The sequence below is a fragment of the Coregonus clupeaformis genome, unplaced genomic scaffold (genome assembly GCF_020615455.1).
Source record: "Coregonus clupeaformis isolate EN_2021a unplaced genomic scaffold, ASM2061545v1 scaf0440, whole genome shotgun sequence".
Classification (NCBI taxonomy): domain Eukaryota; kingdom Metazoa; phylum Chordata; class Actinopteri; order Salmoniformes; family Salmonidae; genus Coregonus; species Coregonus clupeaformis.
Genome location: NW_025533895.1, coordinates 5,156 through 28,399, shown reverse-complemented (window position 1 = coordinate 28,399; position 23,244 = coordinate 5,156). Strand labels below are relative to the sequence as shown.

At 44.3% G+C, this 23,244-nt stretch overlaps 2 protein-coding genes across 4 annotated transcripts; both read left to right on the top strand.

The window, feature by feature from the left end:
- LOC121586200 (myeloid leukemia factor 2-like) lies at positions 1 to 4,389 on the top strand. Of its 2 annotated transcripts, none has more exons than XM_045215416.1 (8): positions 1 to 686; positions 1,633 to 1,744; positions 2,086 to 2,121; positions 2,265 to 2,318; positions 2,571 to 2,699; positions 2,824 to 2,983; positions 3,206 to 3,413; positions 3,905 to 4,389. In XM_045215416.1, exons 1-8 carry the CDS (start codon positions 643 to 645, stop codon positions 3,915 to 3,917), a joined length of 756 nt encoding a protein of 251 aa, XP_045071351.1. In that variant the 5' UTR covers positions 1 to 642; the 3' UTR covers positions 3,918 to 4,389. The 2 variants fall into 2 exon arrangements, with proteins under 2 accessions (XP_045071351.1, XP_041758651.1); XM_041902717.2 differs by having other exon boundaries at positions 3,206 to 3,420.
- A 3,274-nt stretch (positions 4,390 to 7,663) lies between these two features.
- On the top strand, positions 7,664 to 15,706 carry LOC121585498 (gamma-enolase). Of its 2 annotated transcripts, none has more exons than XM_041901837.1 (11): positions 7,664 to 7,718; positions 9,107 to 9,192; positions 9,397 to 9,492; positions 9,808 to 9,866; positions 10,013 to 10,082; positions 10,233 to 10,366; positions 10,699 to 10,921; positions 13,172 to 13,369; positions 14,365 to 14,566; positions 15,167 to 15,334; positions 15,468 to 15,706. In XM_041901837.1, exons 2-11 carry the CDS (start codon positions 9,108 to 9,110, stop codon positions 15,535 to 15,537), a joined length of 1,305 nt encoding a protein of 434 aa, XP_041757771.1. In that variant the 5' UTR covers positions 7,664 to 7,718; position 9,107; the 3' UTR covers positions 15,538 to 15,706. The 2 variants fall into 2 exon arrangements, with proteins under 2 accessions (XP_041757771.1, XP_041757770.1); XM_041901836.2 differs by lacking the exon at positions 7,664 to 7,718 and adding an exon at positions 7,743 to 7,856.
- Positions 15,707 to 23,244: the final 7,538 nt, after the last annotated feature.

The following is a 23,244-nucleotide window of genomic DNA, read 5'->3' as shown; positions in this document are numbered from 1 at the left end:
CCCTTTTTTTTTTATTGACGTTTCGCTTAATTCTAGCTTGCGGGCTACTGGCGTTTTGCAGGGTCATTTGTTTTTTATTCGGTGACATTTAGCGTCACGGCTTCTGAACGGATATGTGCATGTTTTGCACAAAAGAGAGGCGTTTGTAACGGTCAGGTTGTTGAAAAATTGTGGAGACAACATCTTTCTTCCTTTGGATTCCTGACGTTTTGGCTTCCTTTGTCAGCTTGACTTCCGTTTTCATGTGCAATCAACAGTGGAAAAATAGCTAGCTAGCTATCTCTTGCTAGGAAAAACCTAGCCAATGTTTTAAGTTGTACTTAGGCGTGAGCAATATAAGACTTTCTATCGGCAAACAAGTCTGCTTTAAGGGGCTCATTTCCAACGTTGATTTGTAAGCTAGTTTTCAGGCTAGTTTCCTAACACGAATGCTAGGTGGCTAGCAAGGCTAGCTAGCTTGCTAACAATACTGCTGCACATTTCTCACTATTGTCCGTCGGTACGCAGTGCTAGAGAAGTGTCGAAATATCTGAATGAGAGGTCGAACATTTACTGTCCTCTTACATTATTTTTTGTACTGAGGCCCGAAGAAACTACGTTTTTAGCTAGCCCCAGCTAGCTTAATTAGCAAACCAAAACACCATGTTTCGATATTTAAATGACGTGGATGACAACCCTTACATGATGTGAGTATCGCATTGCCTTTTATCCAAGCGAACTGCATGTCTTGGTTTTATACTCACTTTAATGATTCAAGTCATTGTCGTTGTTTGTTCTGAGATTTAAAGGCCTAATCTCCTGCCACCATGTGTAGCCAGAATATATTAGGTAACTACATACATCATATAGCTAAATAAATACTATGCATGCCAGTCTCTCTTGGCTAAGAGTTGAGGAGAGACTGACTGCATCACTTCTTTTTATAAGAAACATGAATGTGTTGAAAATCTCAGATTGTTTGCATAGTCAACTTACACACAGCTCTGACACACACACTTACCCCACCAGACATGCCACCAGGGGTCTTTTCACAGTCCCCAAATTCAGAACAAATTCAAGAAAGCATACAGTATTATATAGAGCCATTATTGCATGGAACTCCGTTCCATCTCATATTGCTCAAATAAACAGCAAACCTTGTTTCAAAAAACAGATAAAGCAACACCTCACGGCACAACACCTCTCCCCTATTTGACCTAGATAGTTTGTGTGTATGTATTGATATGTAGGCTACATGTGCCTTTAAAAAAAAGAGTATTTAGTTCTGTCCTTGAGCTGTTCTTGTCTATTAATGTAATGTATTATGTCATGTTTTGTGTGGACCCCAGGAAGAATAGCTGCTGCTTTTGCATCAGCTAATGGGGATCCTAATAAAATACCAATTACCAAACTATATCACGGCTTGGATCATGGTTATGTCTAGCTTATTATTTTTTACATAAGTACATGTGTTTACCCCTTATATTCTCATTCTATGATGAGTAATCATGGTCAAAAATACACCTGGAAACCGGTGGATTTCTCACCTGAGTGTTCACGATAATGTCAGCAACCCCTTTCCTTATTCACTACTGTGTGTGTGTGTGTTTTCATGGTCTGTACTCTCAGTGAGAAGTTGTTTCTGTTTTATAGGGATCCATTCGCAGCCCACAGGCAACAGATGAGGAGTCTGTTTGGGTCTTTTGGCTACGAACCTTTCCCCCTCAGCCCGCAGATTCAGCCTCCCCGTGCACCCCACCTTCAGGTGTGTGTGTGCATGTTTGAGAGAGAAAGAGCGAGTCAGTCACTATTCTGTGTGTATCTCTAGTAAGTGTGTGATGTTGGGGTCAATTCCATTTCAAATTCAGGAAGTACACTACAATTCAAAATTTCTTCAATGAGTAAACATTAGAATTTGAATTGGAGTTAGGTTTACTTTTTGAATTAAAATGGAATTGACCCAACCCTGGTAGGTATACAACACACCATAGCTATTTCCCCTTTGATTATATATAGTGTAGACTAATTTTATAGTACTTCATGCCACACTGCGTTGTTACTGCATATTTGTTGTCTGCTGTTAAATAACCTCCTACTGCTTTTCAGGCTGGAGCCCTGCAGCCGTTTGGAATGATGGGAATGGTGAGTCCTTGTCCCTGCGTGTCAAGATGTTCTCTCTGCTTCTTAGCACCCAGAAAGCACCCAAGGCCCTGTTCCAATATGTTTAAAACTAATTCTCAATTTCAGAATCAGATAACTGACTTCCTCATGTGTTCCTTCCCCAGGGAGGAGGCTTCATGGACATGTTTGGGATGATGGGAGGAATGATGGAGAACATGGTGAGTATGTCCAGAAAGATTCCTGATATTCCCTCACCTTGCTGCTTTCCCAGATCCAGATCAAACCTGTTCCTGGGCTTAAGAACACCCTCAATGGAGATTCTCTGCATCCACAAAAAAAAAACATTTTATAGTTAATGTTTTGTGACCCAGCAACAACTCAGCCTAAAGCAAAGACCCAACAGGAGTTCAAGTGGTTGAAACTTAACACATCTTGTCTAGCTGGATTATGTTTATCTTCTTTCCCTTTAGGACAGAATGTCGGGTTCGCCAAACTGTCAGACGTTCTCTTCCTCCACAGTCATCTCTTACTCCTCCTCAGACATGGGAGCCCCTAAAGTCTACCAGCAGACCAGCGAACTAAGGACTGCACCTGGAGGGGTAAGAGAGAGTGGGCCAAATTGCATCTACTGCTGTGATTGCATGTACATTTTTCATTAGGGGTTTACAACCCCAGTCCTCTACTACCAGCTGCCTGCTGAACACTACTTCCTCCTCCCCTCAGATTCGCGAGACGCGCCAATCAATGCGTGACAGCGAGAGCGGCTTGGAGCGCCTGGCCATCGGCCACCACATCTGGGACCGCGGTCACGTGATGGAACGCTCCCGAAACCGCCACACGGGCGACCGCGAAGAACGGCAGGACTTCATCAACCTGGAGGAGAGTAAGTCATGGAGCTACTCACTACGGTTCTGCAGAATCAGTATGACCATACACAATTTTATAACCCCAAAGTAATAATAAATAAATGTTCCTTTGGGGAAAAAATGCACATGGAGGATTAGTGGCTGTATTTACAACTGTTTGTTTCCATTGCTAGACTTGCCTGGTTTAGAGGTACGTCTGGCCAGGTTTCTGACCCCCACCTCCCCTGTCCCTCTCTCAGGTGAGGCTGCTGCCTTCAATGAAGAGTGGAGGAGCACGGCCGGAAGGTACCCTCCCCCAAACGCACGGGGGATAGACTACGGCCGGGACAGGAGGGCAGGGGGGCAACAGCTGGCCCTCGCCGCCCCACCCAGCTCCTCGTCTCCGCCCACCCCTCGCCACGAGTCCCCCAGACACCCCCCACCCGCAACTCGCCCCCGCTACGACTGGTGAGAGGTAGGAGGAGCATGACCTGTGTGTGTCCATGTGTGCATGTCTGTCTTTGTGTGTTTTGTAAAAGTGTGTGTACTGTGGACAGCACGGCACAGTCCCAAATCAATTCCTGTACCCTTTGTTGATCTAAAAGTAGTGGATAGGCATCAACTTGATAAATGGTCTTTGCTTATGCCAATCCCGATCCAGTCCTTTCAAATAAATCCACTAGGGGAGTCAAAGTCCATGGAACAGATGAGATCAGTCTGGAACTGGTCCTGTCCCAGTTGTTAGCCTGTCTGGGGTCAATGGGTGTATCTCAATAGTCTACAGTGGTTTATGTTACACCACTCCTCCATCTGCTCTGACATTAAACAACTGGACAGGCAAAAGCTCATTCCCAGTAAGAATCCTCCATATTGCTTTTGACATAGCCAGTGTTTTCAGATCAGTGGAGGAGACGAGGGACAAGAAGCCACTGATGATGTCATGTGTTCTCTCCTGCCAGGGGTCAAGGGTGAAAGGTGAGCAGAAGGATGGAGGAGAGGAGACCGAGGGGATCTGCCTGATGCTGTGAACGAAGAAGGGAGAAGAGGGTCACGACTGACCGTCAAGATGTTTGATATGATGGGACTGTCTATATAAAAACTATACATTTAACACACACACACACACATCAGAACCCAACACACTCAATACCCGCAATTATGGTTCAACCTCTGCTGTACCGTTCACATACACACGTGCGGACACACATGCACACACATGATTACTCACACTCAAGTTGTATATAAAGCCACCCTCCAACTTTACATGCGTTAATTGCCCACCTCACTATATAAATATATATACATTGCCACACTACATAATACACACGTGCTGTACAGTCCATATATGTTTGTGTAGACACTAGTGTGTCTGTGAATTGAATTGTATACTGTTGACTAATTAAACTAATTAATGAAAACAAACATTAAACATTGTTAGATAATTGCACACTGTGTTGTGGTTTGTCATGGAATAGTGAGTGGATGGGTTATGTTTTTAGAACAGGTTTTGACCTGGCGAAGACTGATATTACTAAAGGTGGTATTGGAGCAGTGGAGTTTGCTGCCGTTTTTCTAGCTTTATACAGTCTCTTGTCTGAAATTCCGTTTCGAGGTAGGAAGTAAACTGACATTCCAATACACATTTTCGTTGTTGAAAAGCCATGGGAATTGGAATTTCAGTTTACTTCCTGAATTGGCAGAATTGAAGTGGAGTTGATCCCAACCCTGGTGCGTGTGAAAATGTTACTTTGTTGTATTTTTGTTTTGCTGTTGAATCTGTTCAGTATTCAGCATGCCTTTCCATCCGGACAGTTTGTTTCTATTATAAATGCCACAGTAAATCGTATTAGTCTTATGGCACAGTCCATCCCTTCATACATACTCGCATCCCTACACACTCACTCTCTTGCGTGTGTAAACTCGTGCTCTCACTACCTAGTGTCAGAATAGCTGCAGATGGTCATATGACATCCAGATGGAACGCACCAGAGAAGAAGCCAATCAAAATCCTCCCTGCCCTCCGCCCATTCCTTTGGCACATTCCCTCTGGATATCTACTCCCCCTGAGGTTCTGTATTTTACAGCTGCCTTGTGTGATTTATTGTTTGTTCTCCATCTTTCATCTCTGTATTCTGTTAAATGGACCCATCACTAGATCGCTGGCCCTGGTCCTCTATTTCCTGCCTTCATTCACATACAGTGCCTTGCAAAATTATTCAGACCTCTTGGATTGCTTCACATTTTATTGTTACAAAGTGGGTTTCAAATTGATTGATTTGTCTTTTTTTTGTCAATCTACTCAAAATACTCTGTAATGTCAAAGTGGAATATTTTTTTTTTTTTTTAAGATGAATAAAAATGTGATAACTCAAATATGTTTGTTGCGTAAGTATTCAACCCATTTGTTTAGGCAACCGTAAATTAGTTCAGGAGTAACATTTTGCTTAATAAATCACATAAGTTACAAGGACTCACTATGTGTGAAATAATAGGGGTTGACATGATTTTTTAATGACTAACCCTTCCTCTGTCCCCCATGCATACATCAACTGTAAGGTCCCTCAGTCAAATATTGAATTACAAGCACAGATTCAACTACAAAGACCAGGGATCTTTTTGAAAGCCTCAAAGAAGGGTAGTGATTGGTTGATGGGTAACAATAACAAATCAGACATTAAATATCTCTTTAAGCATAGTCAAGTTAATAATTATGCTGTGGATTATGTATTAAACCACCCAGACACATCAAAGATAGTCATCCTTCTGAACTGAGCTGCAGGACAGGAATGAAACTGCTCAGGGATGTTACCATGAGGCCATTGGTGATTTTAAAACAGTTCAATAGATGTGATGGGAGAAAACTGAGGATGGATCAACAACATTGTAGTGACTCCACAATAATTACTTTAAATGACAGAGTGAAAAGAAGAATACAAATATACAGAATGAAAATATTCCAAAACATCCATATTACATTTTAGCAGACGCTCTTATCCAGAGCGACTTATAGTTTTCATACTGGCCCCCTGTAGGAATTGAACCCACAACCTTGGCGTTGCAAGCGCCATGATCTACCAACTGAGCTACACGGGGCCTACATTTTGTACGCAACAAGGCACTAAAGTAATACACTTTTTGGCCTAAATGCAGAGCCTTATGTTTTTGGGCAAATCCAACACAACACAACACATCACTGAGTAACTGCCTCCTTATTTTCAAGCATGGTGGTGGCTGCATTATGGTATGGGTATGCTTGACATCGGCAAATACTGGGGAGTTTTTCAGGATAAAAAGAAACAGGATGGAGCTAAGCACAGGCAAAATCCTAGAGGAAAACTTGCTTTAGTCTGCTTTACACCAGACACTGAGAGAGGAATTCACCTTTCAGCAGGACAATAACCTACAACACAAGGCCAAATCTACACTGGAGTTGCTTACCAATAAGACAGTGAATGTTTCTGAGTGGCCGAGTTACAGTTTTGACTTAAATCTGCATGAAAATGTATGGCAAGACTTGAAAATTGCTGTCTAGCCATGACCCCCAACATTTTGACAGAGCTTGAAGAATTTTGAAAATAATAATGGGCTAATATTGCACAATCCAGGTGTGCAAAGCTCTTAGAGACTTACCCAAGAAGGCTCACAGCTATAATCACTGCCAAATGTGTTTCTAACATGTATTGACTCAGGGAGCTGAATACTTAAGCAACAACTATATTTTAGTTATTTCATTTCTAGCAATCTTCAATTCTTCTGCTTTGACATTACAGAGTATTTTGTGTAGATTGTTGTTTAAAAAATTACTATTAAATCCAGTTTAATCCCACTTTGTAGAACAATAAAATGTGAAGATATCCAAGGGGTATGAATACTTTTGCAAGGCACTGTATCTATTCCATATGGCCATCTATCCTGGACCACAGGGAGTTCAATGTCTCCCCTCCTATACTGTGCATGCTAAGGCTAATCCAAATACAACCTACAGTTTGGTCACTACAGTCTATACAAGGCCAATCCACATATCTATACAAAGCTGATAGCCATACTAACAGATTTCTGCAGCCTGCAGCATGTCTTGGAAGATGAATGCTAATGCTAACTAAGTGAATGCATCCTCCAGTATGTTCTTTCTAGCAGATACACACAGCAAGCTAAGCCCATGCATCCCACAGTATGTCCCAGCATACACTCCTGCCAACCCTGCCGTCTGTTTCTGCCTGTTCTCTGTGTATGTGAGCTTATCAGGGCTTACATCACTGCTGACTAGTACTCATGACATCTGCGAAAATATTGTTCCAGCAAATGTATGCATAAATTAATGTGTAATTTTAGTGTTTAGTGTACCATTATACTGAGCATCAGTGCCTAGGGCTGTAGCTGTGTTGCTGTGGTGCAGTGTGTTGACTGTGTCATAATGGGATGGGACAGGGGGGTTGTGGGGGATTGTGTTTTGTATCACATGTTGTATTCTCTCCTATTCTATTTTGTGACATTTCTCTGGGTTCAAGCCAAAAACATAACACACACAACCCCTCTTTTTCGGTGCCTACTGCTGCTATGCTGAATCCTTCTCTCCTCTCCTCTTTTTGTCTCCTTGATCCAGTCTCACTCCCTCCCCTTTCCTCTGCATCTTCCAATAACTTGCGCGTTCCCCCTCCCCCGTCTGTCGCACGTTCTCACCCCCCTCCCCTTTCCTACCTCCTCCCTGCGCCCCTTCTCTCTCATTCGCTCACATTCTCTCACTTTCCCTACCAAGCTTCACACAGACTGCAGGTAATGGAAAACAAAATACATCTATTCCCTCCTTCCTCTCCATCCTTCTCAGTCTCTTCTCCTCTGTCTCTCTGCTCTCTTCATTTCATCCCTCCACCGGCCCATATCCTCTGATTAGTCCTTGACTACACAGCACAGGTACCATTCTAAATTGCATCAGCTTATGTGTGTGAACTCACTGACTGTGTGTGTGTGTGTGTGTGTGTGTGTGTGTGTGTGTGTTCAAGGAATGACGGCGCATTGTGTGTGTGTCCTACTAGTCCATGGTTCGGTGTTGAATGTGTTTGATAGTTGGCCTGTCAATTGCGGTGTGGTGTGTGTCGCTGTATGTGCTTAGAGTGCATCTGTTTCACAGCATTTACTTCCTGACTATGCGTCAGTGTGTGCCAGTTGTGTGTGTGTGTGTGTGTGAGAGAGAGAGAGAGAGAGAGAGAGAGAGAGAGAGAGAGAGAGAGTAAGTCTTCTCTATATTGTCTACTTAAGCCTCTCCTCATGTTTATGTCTCCGGCAAAGACATTTTAGAGGTCATTTTAATCTCTCACTCTGTCTGTGTCTTCCTATGTCTGTCCTGCTCTCCCTTCCCCATCTCAAAATATTCATCATTCTGGCCAAAGGGGGGTTTAATAATTTAATCATCTCTACCACCGTTCCCTTGCTCCTCTCATCTTTCTCCCCCTTATTCTCAAGCTTGTTTTGGTAATGCAGAAATCCCTCTGCTGTGTTAGAACATGGCTGTGTTAGAACATGACTGTGTTAGAACATGGCTGTGTTAGAACATGACTGTGTTAGAACATGGCTGTGTTAGAACATGACTGTGTTAGAACATGGCTGTGTTAGAACATGGCTGTGTTAGAACAAGGCTGTGTTAGAACAAGGCTGTGTTAGAACATGACTGTGTTAGAACATGGCTGTGTTAGAACATGGCTGTGTTAGAACAAGGCTGTGTTAGAACAAGGCTGTGTTAGAACATGACTGTGTTAGAACATGGCTGTGTTAGAACATGGCTGTGTTAGAACAAGGCTGTGTTAGAACAAGGCTTTGTTAGAACATGGCTGTGTTAGAACATGGCTGTGTTAGAACAAGGCTGTGTTAGAACATGGCTGTTTTAGAACAAGGCTGTGTTAGAACATGGCTGTTTTAGAACAAGGCTGTTTTAGAACAAGGCTGTGTTAGAAGGAAGGGTGGTGCGTGTACTGTATGTGCTACAAGAGAGGATGAAAGGTGCTGTGTGTGTGTGTACGTGTGTGTGTGTGTGTGTGTACGTGTGTGTGTGTGTACATGTGTGCGTGTCTGTTAGAGGTGAGAATGAATTGTATGTGTATTATATTTGCCTCTAACTGTGTGTGTGTGTGTGTGTGTGTGTGTGTCTCTGTGTGTGTTCCCCACAGGATGTCGATAGTGAACATTGTTGCCAGGGAGATCCTGGACTCCAGGGGGAACCCCACAGTGGAAGTGGACCTGCACACTGACAAAGGTGAGACACTGGCAATTTTCATTATCGCTACATGGTGTGATTATTTGTGATATTCCATTATCAACTGGCTAATGTGCATTTTCCTCACCTCTCTATCCTTCACCCCTCCATTCCCTCGTTCCCTCAACCCTTCCATTCCCTCCCCCCTCTGTCTTCCCTTCCCTCACCCCTCCATTCCCTCAAATCTCTCCCTCCTCCTTCTAGGTGTCTTCAGGGCAGCTGTGCCTAGCGGAGCGTCTACTGGCATCTATGAAGCCCTGGAGCTGAGAGATGGAGACAAGAGCCGCTACAAGGGCAAAGGTGAGGGCTGAGGAAGCTGTGTGTGTGTGTGTGTGTGTGTATTTGTGCATGCTCGTTTGTGTGTGTGTGTGTGTGTGTGTATGTGTGTGAGGGGAGGGGGGGTAGATAAATGTGCTAGGAGATGGATGGGCACTAGGAGAGGTATGGGCAGTAAGCCATATTGATTTATGGGAGCACAGTGAGGAGGAACATGAACATGACTAGACTGAGTGATGCGCAGAATGAGCTACTTTTCTTCATCCTAATGTCCTGTCTCCTCCTCCTCCTCTTCATCCTGTTTCTTCTCATCCTTCACTATATCCCTCCTTCTCCTAGGTGTGCTCAAGGCTGTTGGTCACATCAATGACACCATTGGTCCTTCCCTCATCCAGTCGGTGAGTGCGGTAGTGAGCGTGTGTGTGTACCCACGTGTGTGTGTGGGTTGTGTCCTGTGTTGCAGTGTGTTTGTTTGGGCGTATTTGTAACTGAGAGAAAGAGAGAAAGATGTCTCATCAGCTCTCTAAGATGTGTTGTGTTGCAGGGGGTCAGTGTGGTGGAACAGGAGAAACTGGACAAGATCATGATAGAGATGGATGGCACTGAGAACAAGTGTAAGTAACAACCTGTATGAACCACGTATGAGACACCAGCTTAGACCAGTCCTGGTCTCAAGAGCTGGCGTATGAAGGTTTTATTCTAACCAGTGCTTTTTCAATCTGAGCATTCCCTTAATTCATACCTATTCGTTCTGCTCCCTTCAGCTCAGTTTGGGGCCAATGCTATTCTGGGTGTGTCCTTGGCCATATGCAAAGCTGGTGCCGCAGAGAAAGGTGTCCCACTGTACCGTCACATTGCTGACCTAGCAGGAAACACAGAGCTAGTGCTTCCAGTTCCTGTGAGTTCATTACCGTTACATTTTCACCTGTATTCAGTTGACTGTCATAGAATACATTTGACCAAAAACCATAGCCTACTCTGTAAAAAAAGATAAGATGAAGGCTTCAGACAGTTGTCTCTGTCAATGAATGAATGAATGAATGAATGAATGAATGAATGAATATAGGAATGAAGAAACAACTGGATGAAGGAATGATTGGATAAAGGAATGATGGAACAACTGGATAAATGAATGAAGGAACAACTGGATAAAGGAATGAATAAATGCTGTAAATGGACAAATACTGATGTCTCCCTCTCCTCTCCTCCCCTGGCCCCCCTCTCCCTCAGGCCTTTAACGTCATCAACGGGGGCTCTCATGCGGGCAACAAGCTGGCCATGCAGGAGTTCATGGTACTTCCTGTAGGGGCGGAGTCTTTCAGGGATGCTGTGCGTGTGGGGGCGGAGCTGTACCAGACACTGCGGGAAGTGATCAAGGAGAAGTATGGCCAGGACGCCACCAACGTGGGGGACGAGGGGGGATTCGCCCCAAACATACTGGAGAACACTGAAGGTGAGATAGACAGGAGGAAAGACATATCAAAGACACTACTGCATGGTCCGAAAACGAACTTTGTAGACCCTCAGCTTTCAGTGTTTTCAGATGGGAAGGAAACAGCCTTCCAATTGGCTTACAGTGCCTTCAGAAAGTATTCACAGCCCTTGACTTTTTCCACATTTTATTGTGTTACAGCCTGGCCTATACACAATACCCCATAATGTCAAAATGTTAACATGTCTTGAGTCAATAAGTATTCAACCCCTTTGTTATGGCAAGTCTAAATGAGTTCAGGTGTAAAAATGTGCTTAACAAGTCACATAATAAGTTGCATGGATTCTGTGTGCAATAATAGCGTTTAACATGATTTTTGAATGACTACCTCATCTCTGTACCCCACACATACAATTATCTGTAAGTTCCCTCAGTCGAGCCGTGAATTTCAAACACAGATTCAACCACAAAGACCAGGGAGGTTTTCCAATGCCTCGCAAAGAAGGGCACCTATTGGTAGATGGGTACAAATATAAAAAGCAGACATTGAATATCCCTTTGAGCATGATGGAGTTATTAATTACACTTTGGATGGTGTATCAATACACCCAGTCACTACAAAGATACAGGCATCCTTCCTAACTCAGTTGCCGGAGAGGAAGGAAACTTTAAAACAGTTACAGAGTTTAATGGCCGTGACAGGAGAAAACTGAGGATGGATCAACAACATTGTAGTTACTCCACAATACTAACCTAAATGACAGAGGGAAAAGAAGGAAGCCTGTACAGAATACAAAATTCCAAAACATGCATCCTGTTTGCAATAAGGCACTAAAGTAAAACGGCAAAAAATGTGGCAAAGAAATTAACTTCAAGTCCTGAATACAAAGCGTTATGTTTGGGGCAAATCCAACACAACACATTACTGAATATCACTCTTCATATTTTCAAGCATGGTGGTGGCTGCATCATGTTATGGGTATGATTGTTGTCTTCAAGGGAGTTTTTTTTAAATATAAAAATAAACTAAATAGAGCTAAGCACAGGCAAAGTCCTAGAGGAAAACCTGGTTCAGTCTGCTTTTCCACCAGACACTGGGAGACAAATTCACCTTCCAGCAGGACAATAACCTAAAACACAAGGCCAAATATACACTGGAGTTGCTTACCAAGACGACATTGAAGTTACAGTTTTGACTTAAATCGGCTTGAAAATCTATGGCAAGACTTGAAAATGGCTGTCTAGCAATGATCAACAACCAACTTGATAGAGCTTGAAGAATTGTAAAAAGAATAATGTGCAAATATTGTGCAATCCAGCTGTGCAAAGCTCTTAGAGACTGACCCAGAAAGACTCACAGCTGTAATCGCTGCCAAAGGTGATTCTAACACGTATTGACTCAGGGGTGTGAATACTTATGTAAATTAGATGTTTCTGTATTTCATTTTCAATAAATTAGCAAAAATGTCTCAAAACATGTTTTCACTTTGTCGTTATGGGGTATTGTGTGTAGATGGGTGTGAATAAAAATCTATTTCATCCATTTTGAATTCAGGCTGTAATATAACAAAATGTGGAGTAAGTCAAGGGGTATGAATACTTTCTGAATGCACTGTAGGCAAGATTTCCAATATTACTGCAAATCCTGAAGGGGTGGGAGCCAGTGGTTGTTTTCGAACTGGTCTCATAAATAGACACAGCACATTGTCTTTCCGAGACAGAACACGACAAGCACAGTACCCCAGCATTGGATTTATCACTCACTGTTTTATAACATCCCCATCTCCCTGCTCACCTTTCTTGTCACACTCCCTTTCCCTGTCTCTCTGTCCTGTCCCTGTGTCCTGTCCCTTTGTCCTGTCCCTCTGTCCCTGTGTCCTGTCCCTCTGTCTCTCTGTCCTGTCCCTTTGTCCTGTCCCTTTGTCCTGTCCCTTTGTCCTGTCCCTCTGTCCTGTCCCTTTGTCCTGTCCCTCTGTCCTGTCCCTGTGTCCTGTCCCTCTGTCCTGTCCCTCTGTCCTGTCCCTCTGTCCTGTCCCTTTGTCCTGTCCCTCTGTCCTGTCCCTCTGTCCTGTCCCTTTGTCCTGTCCCTCTGTCCTGCCCCTCTGTCCTGTCCCTCTGTCCTGTCCCATTGTCCTGTCCCTCTGTCCTGTCCCTTTGTCCTGTCCCTCTGTCCTGTCCCTTTGTCCTGTCCCTTTGTCCTGTCCCTCTGTCCTGTCCCTTTGTCCTGTCCCTCTGTCCTGTCCCTGTGTCCTGTCCCTGTGTCCTGTGCAGCCCTGGATCTGATCAAGACAGCCATTGAGAAGGCAGGCTTCACAGACAAGGTGGTGATCGGGATGGACGTGGCAGCCTCTGAGTTCTACAAAGAGGGCAAGTACGACCTGGACTTCAAGTCTCCGCCCAACGCAGACCGCCACATTAGCGCCCAGGAGCTCTGCGACATGTACCAGGGCTTCGTCAATGACTACCCAGGTGTGTGTGTGTGTGTACCTGTCACCCTAACATGGTTAATTGTTCCATGCTATGTTTGACTAGGCTACTCCCCTTCCGATGATAACACTGATGTCTTGTACTGAAGCTCTCTCTCTCTCTCTCTCACACACACACACACACACACACACACACACACACACACACACAGCCATAGAGACATGGATAAGCACCAGTGATGGGGGACAGGGCTACATCAGTGCAGCTCCCACCTTGCCAAATGTGCACTGTAGCGCATAATTAAAACCTCCTTAACTGGTGTCGGGAAACGAGGGGAGGCCGTCCAATCTCTCTCTCTCTCTCTCTCTCTCTCTCTCTCTCTCTCTCTCTCTCTCTCTCTCTCTCTCTCTCTTTCTCTCTCTCTCTTTTCTCTCTCTCTCTCTCTCTCTCTCTCTCTCTCTCTCTCTCTCTCTCTCTCTCTCTCTCTCTCTCTCTCTCTCTCTCTCTCTCTCTCTCTCTCTCTCTCTCTCTCTCTCTCTCTCTCTCTCTCTCTGAGGAGTGTAGCATGTAATGGCAGATATGGGAGATGATAGTATAGCGTGTCCAGTCAAAGGCAGTAATTGAAATCCCCATTAAGACTGACACGCTGTACCTCTGAGCCCATCCACCATGGGCCATGAGTGGGTCTTGAGCTAATCAACCAACTCCCATCATACACCCCTTAATAAGCTAGAGTAGGCACAGACACACACACACACACACATACACACTCCTTAACATGGTAGAGTAAGTTCCTTCACTCTAGGTAGATCTTTCCTTTAGGGACAGATCTAGGAAAATCTACTGCTCATAAATTGTAACATTAACCATTAGGGGTTGAAAAGCAAAACTGTCCTTAGATCAGTGTCTAGAGGCATGGTCCCCAGGTCACCTTAATTCTCCCTCTGTCCTTACCCTTATTCTCCATCAAGACCTGCGTTTTGGTTGCAGCACACACAAACACTCACTAACATTCCTCCTCACCCTCTCTCCTCCAGTGGTGTCCATTGAGGACCCGTTTGACCAGGATGACTGGCCGGCCTGGTCCCAGATGACAGCCTCCGTGGGGATCCAGGTGGTGGGGGACGACCTGACCGTCACCAACCCCAAGAGGATAGAGCGCGCCCTGGAGGAGAGGGCCTGCAACTGCCTGCTGCTCAAAGTCAACCAGATCGGCTCTGTCACCGAAGCCATCCAGGCGTGAGTCAGGGAGGGGAGTGTGGAGCAGATTCCCTTTTTAGAGTGTGTCCAAAATGGCACCCTTTTCCTGATCTAGTGCAATATGGGCCCTGGACAAAAGTAGTGCACTATTGAGGGAATACATACTGTAGGTTGCCATTTGGGACGCAGATTGTGTATTGATTTTAGAGCACGTTTTATGTTATTGTAAACCCTATATATAGACCTTTATATAATGATTTTCAATGCGTTTTACATTGTAAAGGTGAGAACTCACCTCATCCACCACGCTCCCCCTCTCTCTCTGTCTCTCCCTCTCTCTCCGTCTCTGTATCTGTCGCTGTCTCTCTCTCTCTCTCTCTCTGTCTGTCTCTCTGTGTATCGCTCCCTCTCTCTCCATCTCTGTATCTGTCACTGTCTCTCTCTCTCCCTCTCTGTCTCTTTGTGTATCTCTCCCTCTCTCTCCATCTCTGTATCTGTCTCTCTCTCTCTCCCTCTCTATTTGTCTCTCTGTGTATCTCTCCCTCTCCCTCTCTCTCCATCTCTGTATCTGTCTCTCTCTCTCTCTCTCTCCCCCTCTCTGTCTGTCTCTCTGTGTATCTCTCTCTGTCTGTCCTCCAGGTGTAAGCTGGCTCAGGAGAATGGCTGGGGGGTGATGGTGAGCCACCGCTCAGGTGAGACAGAGGACACCTTCATCGCTGATCTGGTGGTGGGCCTCTGCACGGGACAGATCAAGACTGGAGCTCCCTGTCGATCAGAGCGGCTGGCCAAATACAATCAACTCATGAGGTTGGTGTCCTACTCACTGTGTGTGGTTGTTGTTGTATGAGTCTGTATAACTGTCTGTCTGTCTGTTCCTCTCTGAACACTTTGTCTTTCTCCTGGTCTCCATCTTCCTCTTTTCATCTTTATCCTCTCTTAGGATTGAGGATGAGTTAGGGGACCAGGCTCGCTTCGCAGGGCACAACTTCCGGAACCCCGCTGCCCTCTAAGGCTCCTCTGGGTTGACGGACACTGACACAGAATCACAGACACACATCACATCACTGCAGGGCACAGACGGACTAACACAGATGGACAGACACATGTACACAGACAGATATACATAAATACATACAATGAATCCATCAGACATCAGACAGACAGACAGACAGACAGACAGACAGACAGACAGACAGACAGACAGACAGACAGACAGATAGATAGATAGATAGATAGATAGAAGGTCAGACAGACATATGGTCGGATGGACAGAGAGACAGACAGACTGAATAAGACAGACAGACAGAGAGAGCAGACCGATAATCAACTCTTACCCCCTTAAAAAGTAAAGCAGAGACAGACAGACACAGAGAGAGAGAGAGAGAGAGAGAGAGAGAGAGAGAGAGAGAGAGAGAGAGAGAGAGAGAGAGAGAGAGAGAGATGCACTGAAAAACACATTCAGATGAATTAGCCTTTAAATCACTTAGAACGCACTGATGTATTGGAGGCTACATGTTTGATAAGATGATGAGTTGGAGGCTAGTGCAGAATGCAGCCGGACTGATTGGTTTTAAACAAGACATAAGTGTGGTGCACAAAGCAGTATTTCTCTCTCTCTCAAAACATACACACACATTCCTCTACCTGTTCCCTTGTTCTTTTCCATCCCTCTCTTTTCTCCTCCCCTTTGTATTGTTCCCTTGTTCTTTTCCATCCCTCTCTTTTCTCCTCCCCTTTGCCTGAAAGAGTTTTCCCATCTCAATTTCCTCAATTGCCTAACCTTCCCTTTTCCTCCCCTCCTTCCCTCTTAGGCAACCTTTCAGTTACCACTTACATCTAAAAGCCTGCCACATAATTGTCTGTTACCACTTACATCTAAAAGCTAACTACAGAAACCATCCAATCAATAAAGATATGAACACTTATGATGTAAACATCAGCCACAATTGTGTCTGCGTGTTTTGTATGTGATATGTTTTATTTTATATTATTATTGGAGATAATTAAAATGAAAGCTCTACTTTAGGCTGGCTATAGGCTATATTGTACCCCGTGTAGCTCAGTTGGTAGAGCATGGCGCTTGCAACGCCAGGGTTGTGGGTTTGTTTCCCACGGGGGGCCAGTATGAAAAATGTATGCACTCACTAACTGTAAGTCGCTCTGGATAAGAGCGTCTGCTAAATGACTAAAATGTAAATATTGGCTACTGCATCTCATCTGTGCCACTACATTCAATGGGGTGGAACGTTGCAGGTAGAAATGCATTGGGCTGCCACATTTACCCATTCTTAATTAAATAGATAATTTTGTTCGTTCTACATACACTAATAAATGTATATCTGAAAGCCCTGTAAAGTTACATCCTCCTAAATAAGCCCCTGGTGTGGCTGACACGTGTAATGCGCACTGTACGCAGTGACAAGCTGCATCATACTAACAATGTATCAACTGTAGCTACATTGTTATATACATTGTTGCAGGTATATCAATTGCATGTTCTAAATGCAGCAGCAGAGGGAGCGCGAGACATGGCCTTGTATGTGAAGGTAAAAGGCGCGCAAGCGTAGTAGGTCGCTCCTCCATATGGTTACTATGGTTACTACACAATAGGAGACGGGACAAGGGGCTGTGTGAAGGGGGGAATAAAAAACGACAGAAGAGAGTAGGGAGGTGGTTTGCAGAACCGCTTGACTGGACACACCGTAGCTACCTCCCCCGACACTGTGCAGAGTTAAGAGAGGTAGACCGAGAGAGGGTGAGGGAGGGAAAGGTGGAAGCAGAAGGAACGGGGTAGGCCTAGGTTTTAGGGGAAAGGGTTATGCACTCAAATAAGAACCCCGTTCTAGGCATGAATAGAATGGACACTGAAACTTTAAGAATGCACTATTATGGCATGATGCAGTTCGATGCTGTTTGTCTACACATTGGGCTGCATGCTATAGCCATATGCCTATCAATACAATGGTGGGGCGAAGTTATAGAACAAAGGGAGAGAACGTAAGATTCTGTAATTTGAGAGTTATTATGTGTATACAGGATCCATGCAAAGTAGCCTATAGTAGGCGAATGCACTGTTAAGGTGATCCTACATTGGAGTGGGGGAAGAGAAAACTGAAGAAAGGGACTTCTCTCCTTCCCTCCCCTCCCTCTTCTGAGTGTTGGCTCTCTCTGCGCCTCTTCCTTCTCGCTCCCCCATTCCTTAAGAATATGCAAATCACGCCCTCCTCTCCCTCTCTTTCTCTCTCCCTCGAAGTGCATCCTTTGCTAGCCCTCAGTTGATTTTGTGACCGTACCGACGGCAAAAAGTGAAAGTCGTCTTGACGGAGGAAGAGGGAGAAAGAAAAGGGGGAGAGGGGGGTGGGGAAGAGGCAAACGTACGCATCAATTCGTACAGTCTTCAGCGGCACCCCGTTTTTTCCTGCAACGACTTGGGAAGGAGAGAGAAAATTCTGCATTATTTGCGGAACCCTGTTGCAATATGATCCAGCAGCTTCTGTTTATAGGTGCGCGTGCTGCTCCTATGTGTGTGTGTCAACGTACAGTATAAACCGAGAGAGACAGCTAAAGAAAGAGAGAGTGAAAGGGGACACGCATCGCTGGATATCATAGGTAAGGAGAAGGGAAAATGGATGCTTATATATTTTTGCTATTCTTGTTGGCCACTTTTGTGTCTTCCCTCCCCTTTCTTTGTGCGTTAATGATCATGCGTTATGTGTAATTCATGGCCGGGTAAAATGTGTGTTAGATTACAACGCACAACAGACGCACTCACATTCCAACGAGAAAATGCGTCTCTGTGAGTCGGTGAAGAATGCCATTCGCCATTCTATTCCGAATAATTTTTCAAGACATGGAGAAAAAAAAACAGTACCCTATGGGAGAAACACAACAGGCATAGACGTAGGACCACTTCTATTCTGCATTATCAGTGTTAGCCAATATCTGCTATTGCACATACCGTCTACATCGTCGATGTAGTCTATTCCGATGTAGCTCGCTTGTTGTACAGAATAGCAGAGCCGGTCGCATCTGCATGTGTATCAATAACACTAGCGGGAGAAGAAAGAAGAAAGAGGACGGTTGCGGTGCCTGCTGTCGGTGATGTGAGCTGTGTAACTGCATACTTACACGGGCTAAAGGCATACTACGATGCATCACATATTTCATTTTAATGCATTCATGTGTGTGAGAGCGAGAAACAGGTAATGTGCACATAGGTGTGTGTGTGTGTGTGTTTGACCATTGCTGTACATTATGTGATTATTGTAAGCTATGGTAAATGCTGTGTTTTCTTTTAGTGTTGATGGACCACAGCCAGGGACCAGCAAATGAACTCATAAATAATAGCAGCCAGCCACCTGTGACTAAGATATACACTGACTGTATACAGTATCTATGTGTCATTGGGATCCATAGCCTCCCTCCTCTGCTTTACATTAGGCCCATAGGCCTACACGTATTGATTCAATAGCACAAGTGATGGCACAATGGTTATCATTGAGTGTGTGAATTCTATAGCTACTGCAATATAGTAAACAACAAATATATGAAAAAAGTCAATGTACCGCTATGCACATTGCACGTGTAAAGGAGGTGGTTCTGTGAACCAAGATAGCTTGATGACCGACGAGTAGCCTTGTCTGAAACGTGAACTTGTGTTAGCTCTCCAGGCTAATGCCTAGGCTTTAGCTCAGCAGGATAACATAGTCTTGTGGCACTTAGTCCAGGTTCAAAGCCAGTCGGTCACACACACTCACCTGATGTTGAATTCATGCCAAGTAACTATACACTGTGTGTGTCTGTGTGTGAATCTGTAACTAACTGCTGTAACTGTTAATATACAGTGTGTGAGTGTATGAACATATGCAGTATGCACTAATAATTAATAGATGCAGTAGTGGCGCCACCATCGGATTGACTGTACCTGCAATGATTCAAACACACACACACACACTTTGAATCTGTGTGTGTTTACTGCTCGCTGGGTTGAACTGAACACAAGTGCCTCCATTCGCAGTGCTTACTACCCGGCTAAATATATCAGTTCATTTCGCCCAGTGTGTAACTGTTCTATTTAAATCCTCATTCAGTATAGATGAGCTTGACTTTTTTTCTCGCCATAGTGAAACATGAATGGGTGAATGAGTTGGACATGTAAAACCTGTGTCATATTTCATAGTCTAATACCCTAAGGAATGAATGGGTGAATGAGTTGGACATATATGTTAAATGTCATGGTCAATTACCTGTATCTATTAGTGATGGGGGAAAATCAGTTACATATTGGGATATTATTTTTGACAATATATCGTATTGTTTTGACAATATTGCAATATAATTTTTCCATGACTGATCAAAACACGTTTTCTCATGCTCTCCTGTCTCTCTGCAGCAGAGATATAGTGAGCAATATGTTTGGAACATCGAATCGCAATAAAATCACAGTATCGAATCGCAAAACATATAGAATCGTGAGAATTGCAATACATATCATATCGGCACCTAAGGATCATGATAATATCGTATTGTGAGGTCCCTGGCAATTCCCAGCCCTAGAATCTATGAATGAATGAATGAATGATCAGACTGTTCATCCCATGCAGGTTTGGGCCTGTGGCTGGGCTCCTGTAGGGTAGGTAAGGGGCTAATGTGGCTCTGGTATAACCCAGCTGGTTACCTGAGGCTCAGTATCTTATGGAGATGGCTATAACAGAGTTTAAACTCTTTCTGACCCAGGCTTAAACAACACCTTAGTGGATTCTGATGAGATGAAAAAGACTACAACACATACACGCATCCGATTGCTTTGGGAAGGTGCTGTACAGTATCCAAGTACGAATGTTCATCAGCATAAGGGGATTATCTGTGCACACAATATTTTCTTCCAAATGTGTTTATTGTCATACACAACAGTACAGATTCCATGTCCTTAAAGGAAAACTCTACCCAAAAACGATCGTTTGGTATTTTTTTCATTAGTCCATTGTTGACATAGCCGGTATGAATCAAAATGCATCATACCAGCTGTATTTCTGTATTTTGAAAGTTATATATTGAAAACTTGATTGCTGACACGCAAAATATTTTGAACAATGACCTAAATTAAACAGATACCAAAAGTTCGTTTTTGGGTGGAGTTTTCCTTTAAACGTGATTCTTCTGAATGAACTGAACTGCAGTGTATTACTCAACTATGCATCCATTCAGTATTGAAGTGTGATATCAGTCGGATATTGGTTTTCCTGTAGCATCGCTGTGTTGAGGATCCTTGACTTGTACATGCACTCAAAGCCTAGTTAATCAGTCCACCATTGCAATGAATTCTCTATAACTGTAGTTGTAATGTTGATGTTATTGTTCAATATTGATTGTTCAATATGTGTACAGCATTTGTTATTATGATTGATGATGCATTGTAACGTGTCCTGTAAAATAATGTGTTGTTTTATGGTTGTTGTATCATTTTATTTGTTGAGGTTTTCTGATGTTACCTAATTCAATGGGACTGGCCTGGTTAGTTAGAGAATTCATAATTGTGGTGTTTTTTCCAGGTTGTAGAAGCTCAGATGGTGGTGAGGTGATTTTCAGTCCTACAGAGAAAGACAAGGACACCACTTCATTCACTGCTATGGCCTGTGGGGTGGGATGGACATCATAAAGGTGCAACGATGAAAACTCGAACTCACAAAGAATCGGTATGAACTGTTTCAATGTCTTCCTTCATTTGAACCTTGTTCACCTTTGTAGCTGAGTGTGCATGTGTGGGTCAGATTGCATATGTGTTTATTGTTAATAGTTGTATTATATTGCACGGAGATGGATTGTAATGGTATATTTGACATCATTTAAGATTAATAAGACTTTTGAAGTTAAGATATTCTGTGTATATATTCTGTGTGTATATTCTGTATGTATATTCGGTGTATATATTCGGTGTATATATTCTGTGTGTATATTCTGTGGACGTTGATGCCAAAATGATTCCTCTCTGTTCTCCTCCTCGTTCTTGCCGCCTTCTACCCTCCCATTTCCCTCTTCATGCTCTTTACCCCTCTCTACCCTTCCCTGATCCTCTCTCCTTTCTCCCTCGTTCCTACCCCCTTGATATTTCATCATCCTTCGTTCCCCTTTACCCTTCCCTGATCCCCTCTCCCCTACTTTCTGCCCCCTCTATCCCTCACTTTTTTCTTTCCTCCTGCTCCCCTCCTCGGTTTTGCCTCTACTGTTCTCTATACTTATTGTTTTGACCCCTTTACCTCCCTCTACCCCCCTTTACCCACCTCTACCTCCCTTTACCCACCTCTACCTCCCTTTACCAACCTCTACCCCCCACTACCTCCCTTTACCCCCTCTACCTCCCTTAACCCCCCTCTCATACCCCATTTCCCATTCTCTCTCTTCATTTGTTCCTCCTCTTTCCTTTTCTTCTCCTCCATCGTGCCCCCTCCACCTCTGGCGGTTCAGATGCCCATGCGCAGTGGGCGGAGGCGGGGGGGAAGCAACGAGGAGAGGAGGGGTAGACGCCCGCATCCCAGCCCTTCTCGTGCAGAACGAAACGACAGGCAGACGGTGAGAGCTTATCATGTTTTCTGTCTGTTCTTTCCCTTGTTCTCCCTAAGTAACTCTCTGTCTTGTTATGTTGTCCCTCTCCGTCTCTTTCTCCTTATGGCTTTGCTTGTCATCTAGTCTTTCCATCTATATTTGCTATCTCTCTCCAACCCACCCCTCTCTTTGTAAATAATAAAGTGTGTGTGTGTTTGTGTGTGTGTGTGTGTGAGAGAAGAAGAGGCTGTCAGTCATTAGATATTGATCTACATGTAAGCCGTAATGAAGCCGTGTGCGTGCCTGTATGAGTCATCACCACCATGATTGCCTTAGACGTACAATTATAGTGCCAATGTGCCATGTGTGTGTGGACGTGTTTAACTATTCTTGTGGGGACTTGGTCCCACAAGGTTAGCTGTACAAGACTATGTGTGTGTGTGCGTGTGTGTTTCATACTGCTTTAGTGTCATCTCTCTGTGAGTTTGTCTTTTGTCTTACTTTTAAAAATGATATGCATGGCATATTCTGTATCTTAGCAAAGAGCTGCTGGCGAGGAATTGGCTGTCAGTCGCTTCAATCACAGATCGCAAGGCCATGATTCATCAGAGAGTGAAGGGGAGGAACTTGTGCCTCCACCAAAGAGGCAGAAAGTTCAGGTTAGTGTAACTTGATGTTGTACAGCACCACTAGGTTGAATTAGGATGTTTTAATGTCAAAATTAAAATAATGTTTTTTTTCTCCAATCTTTCCTGACATTCACCTTATGTCATCAGGATTCTTCCTCTGCCACCAACCCGCCGACTTCAACTCATTCAACTGACAGTACTCCCCCCACTATACCGCCCCCACCCTCGGCTCCCAGACAGTCACGTGACAGTGACAACGAGGATGGCCAATCCCAGGGCAGCCGGAGCTCAGTTGTAGGGAGCTTGGCCAATAGTCTGAGCAGTAGCCTGAGCAGTGGGCGGGACATCGACCAGGACAATCGATCTTCCTCCCCTAGTCTCTCTGCCTCCCCTCCAGCCAGTTTAGACTCTGACTCAGATGGTCCAGACTCCCCAAAGCAAGGAGAGGGGGAACGGGAGAAAAGGAAAGAGGGAGGAGTGGGGAAGACAGGAGGAGAGGAAAGGAGAGCAGCCAGAGAGGGGAGAGGGGAGGAGTCTTGCGGAGAT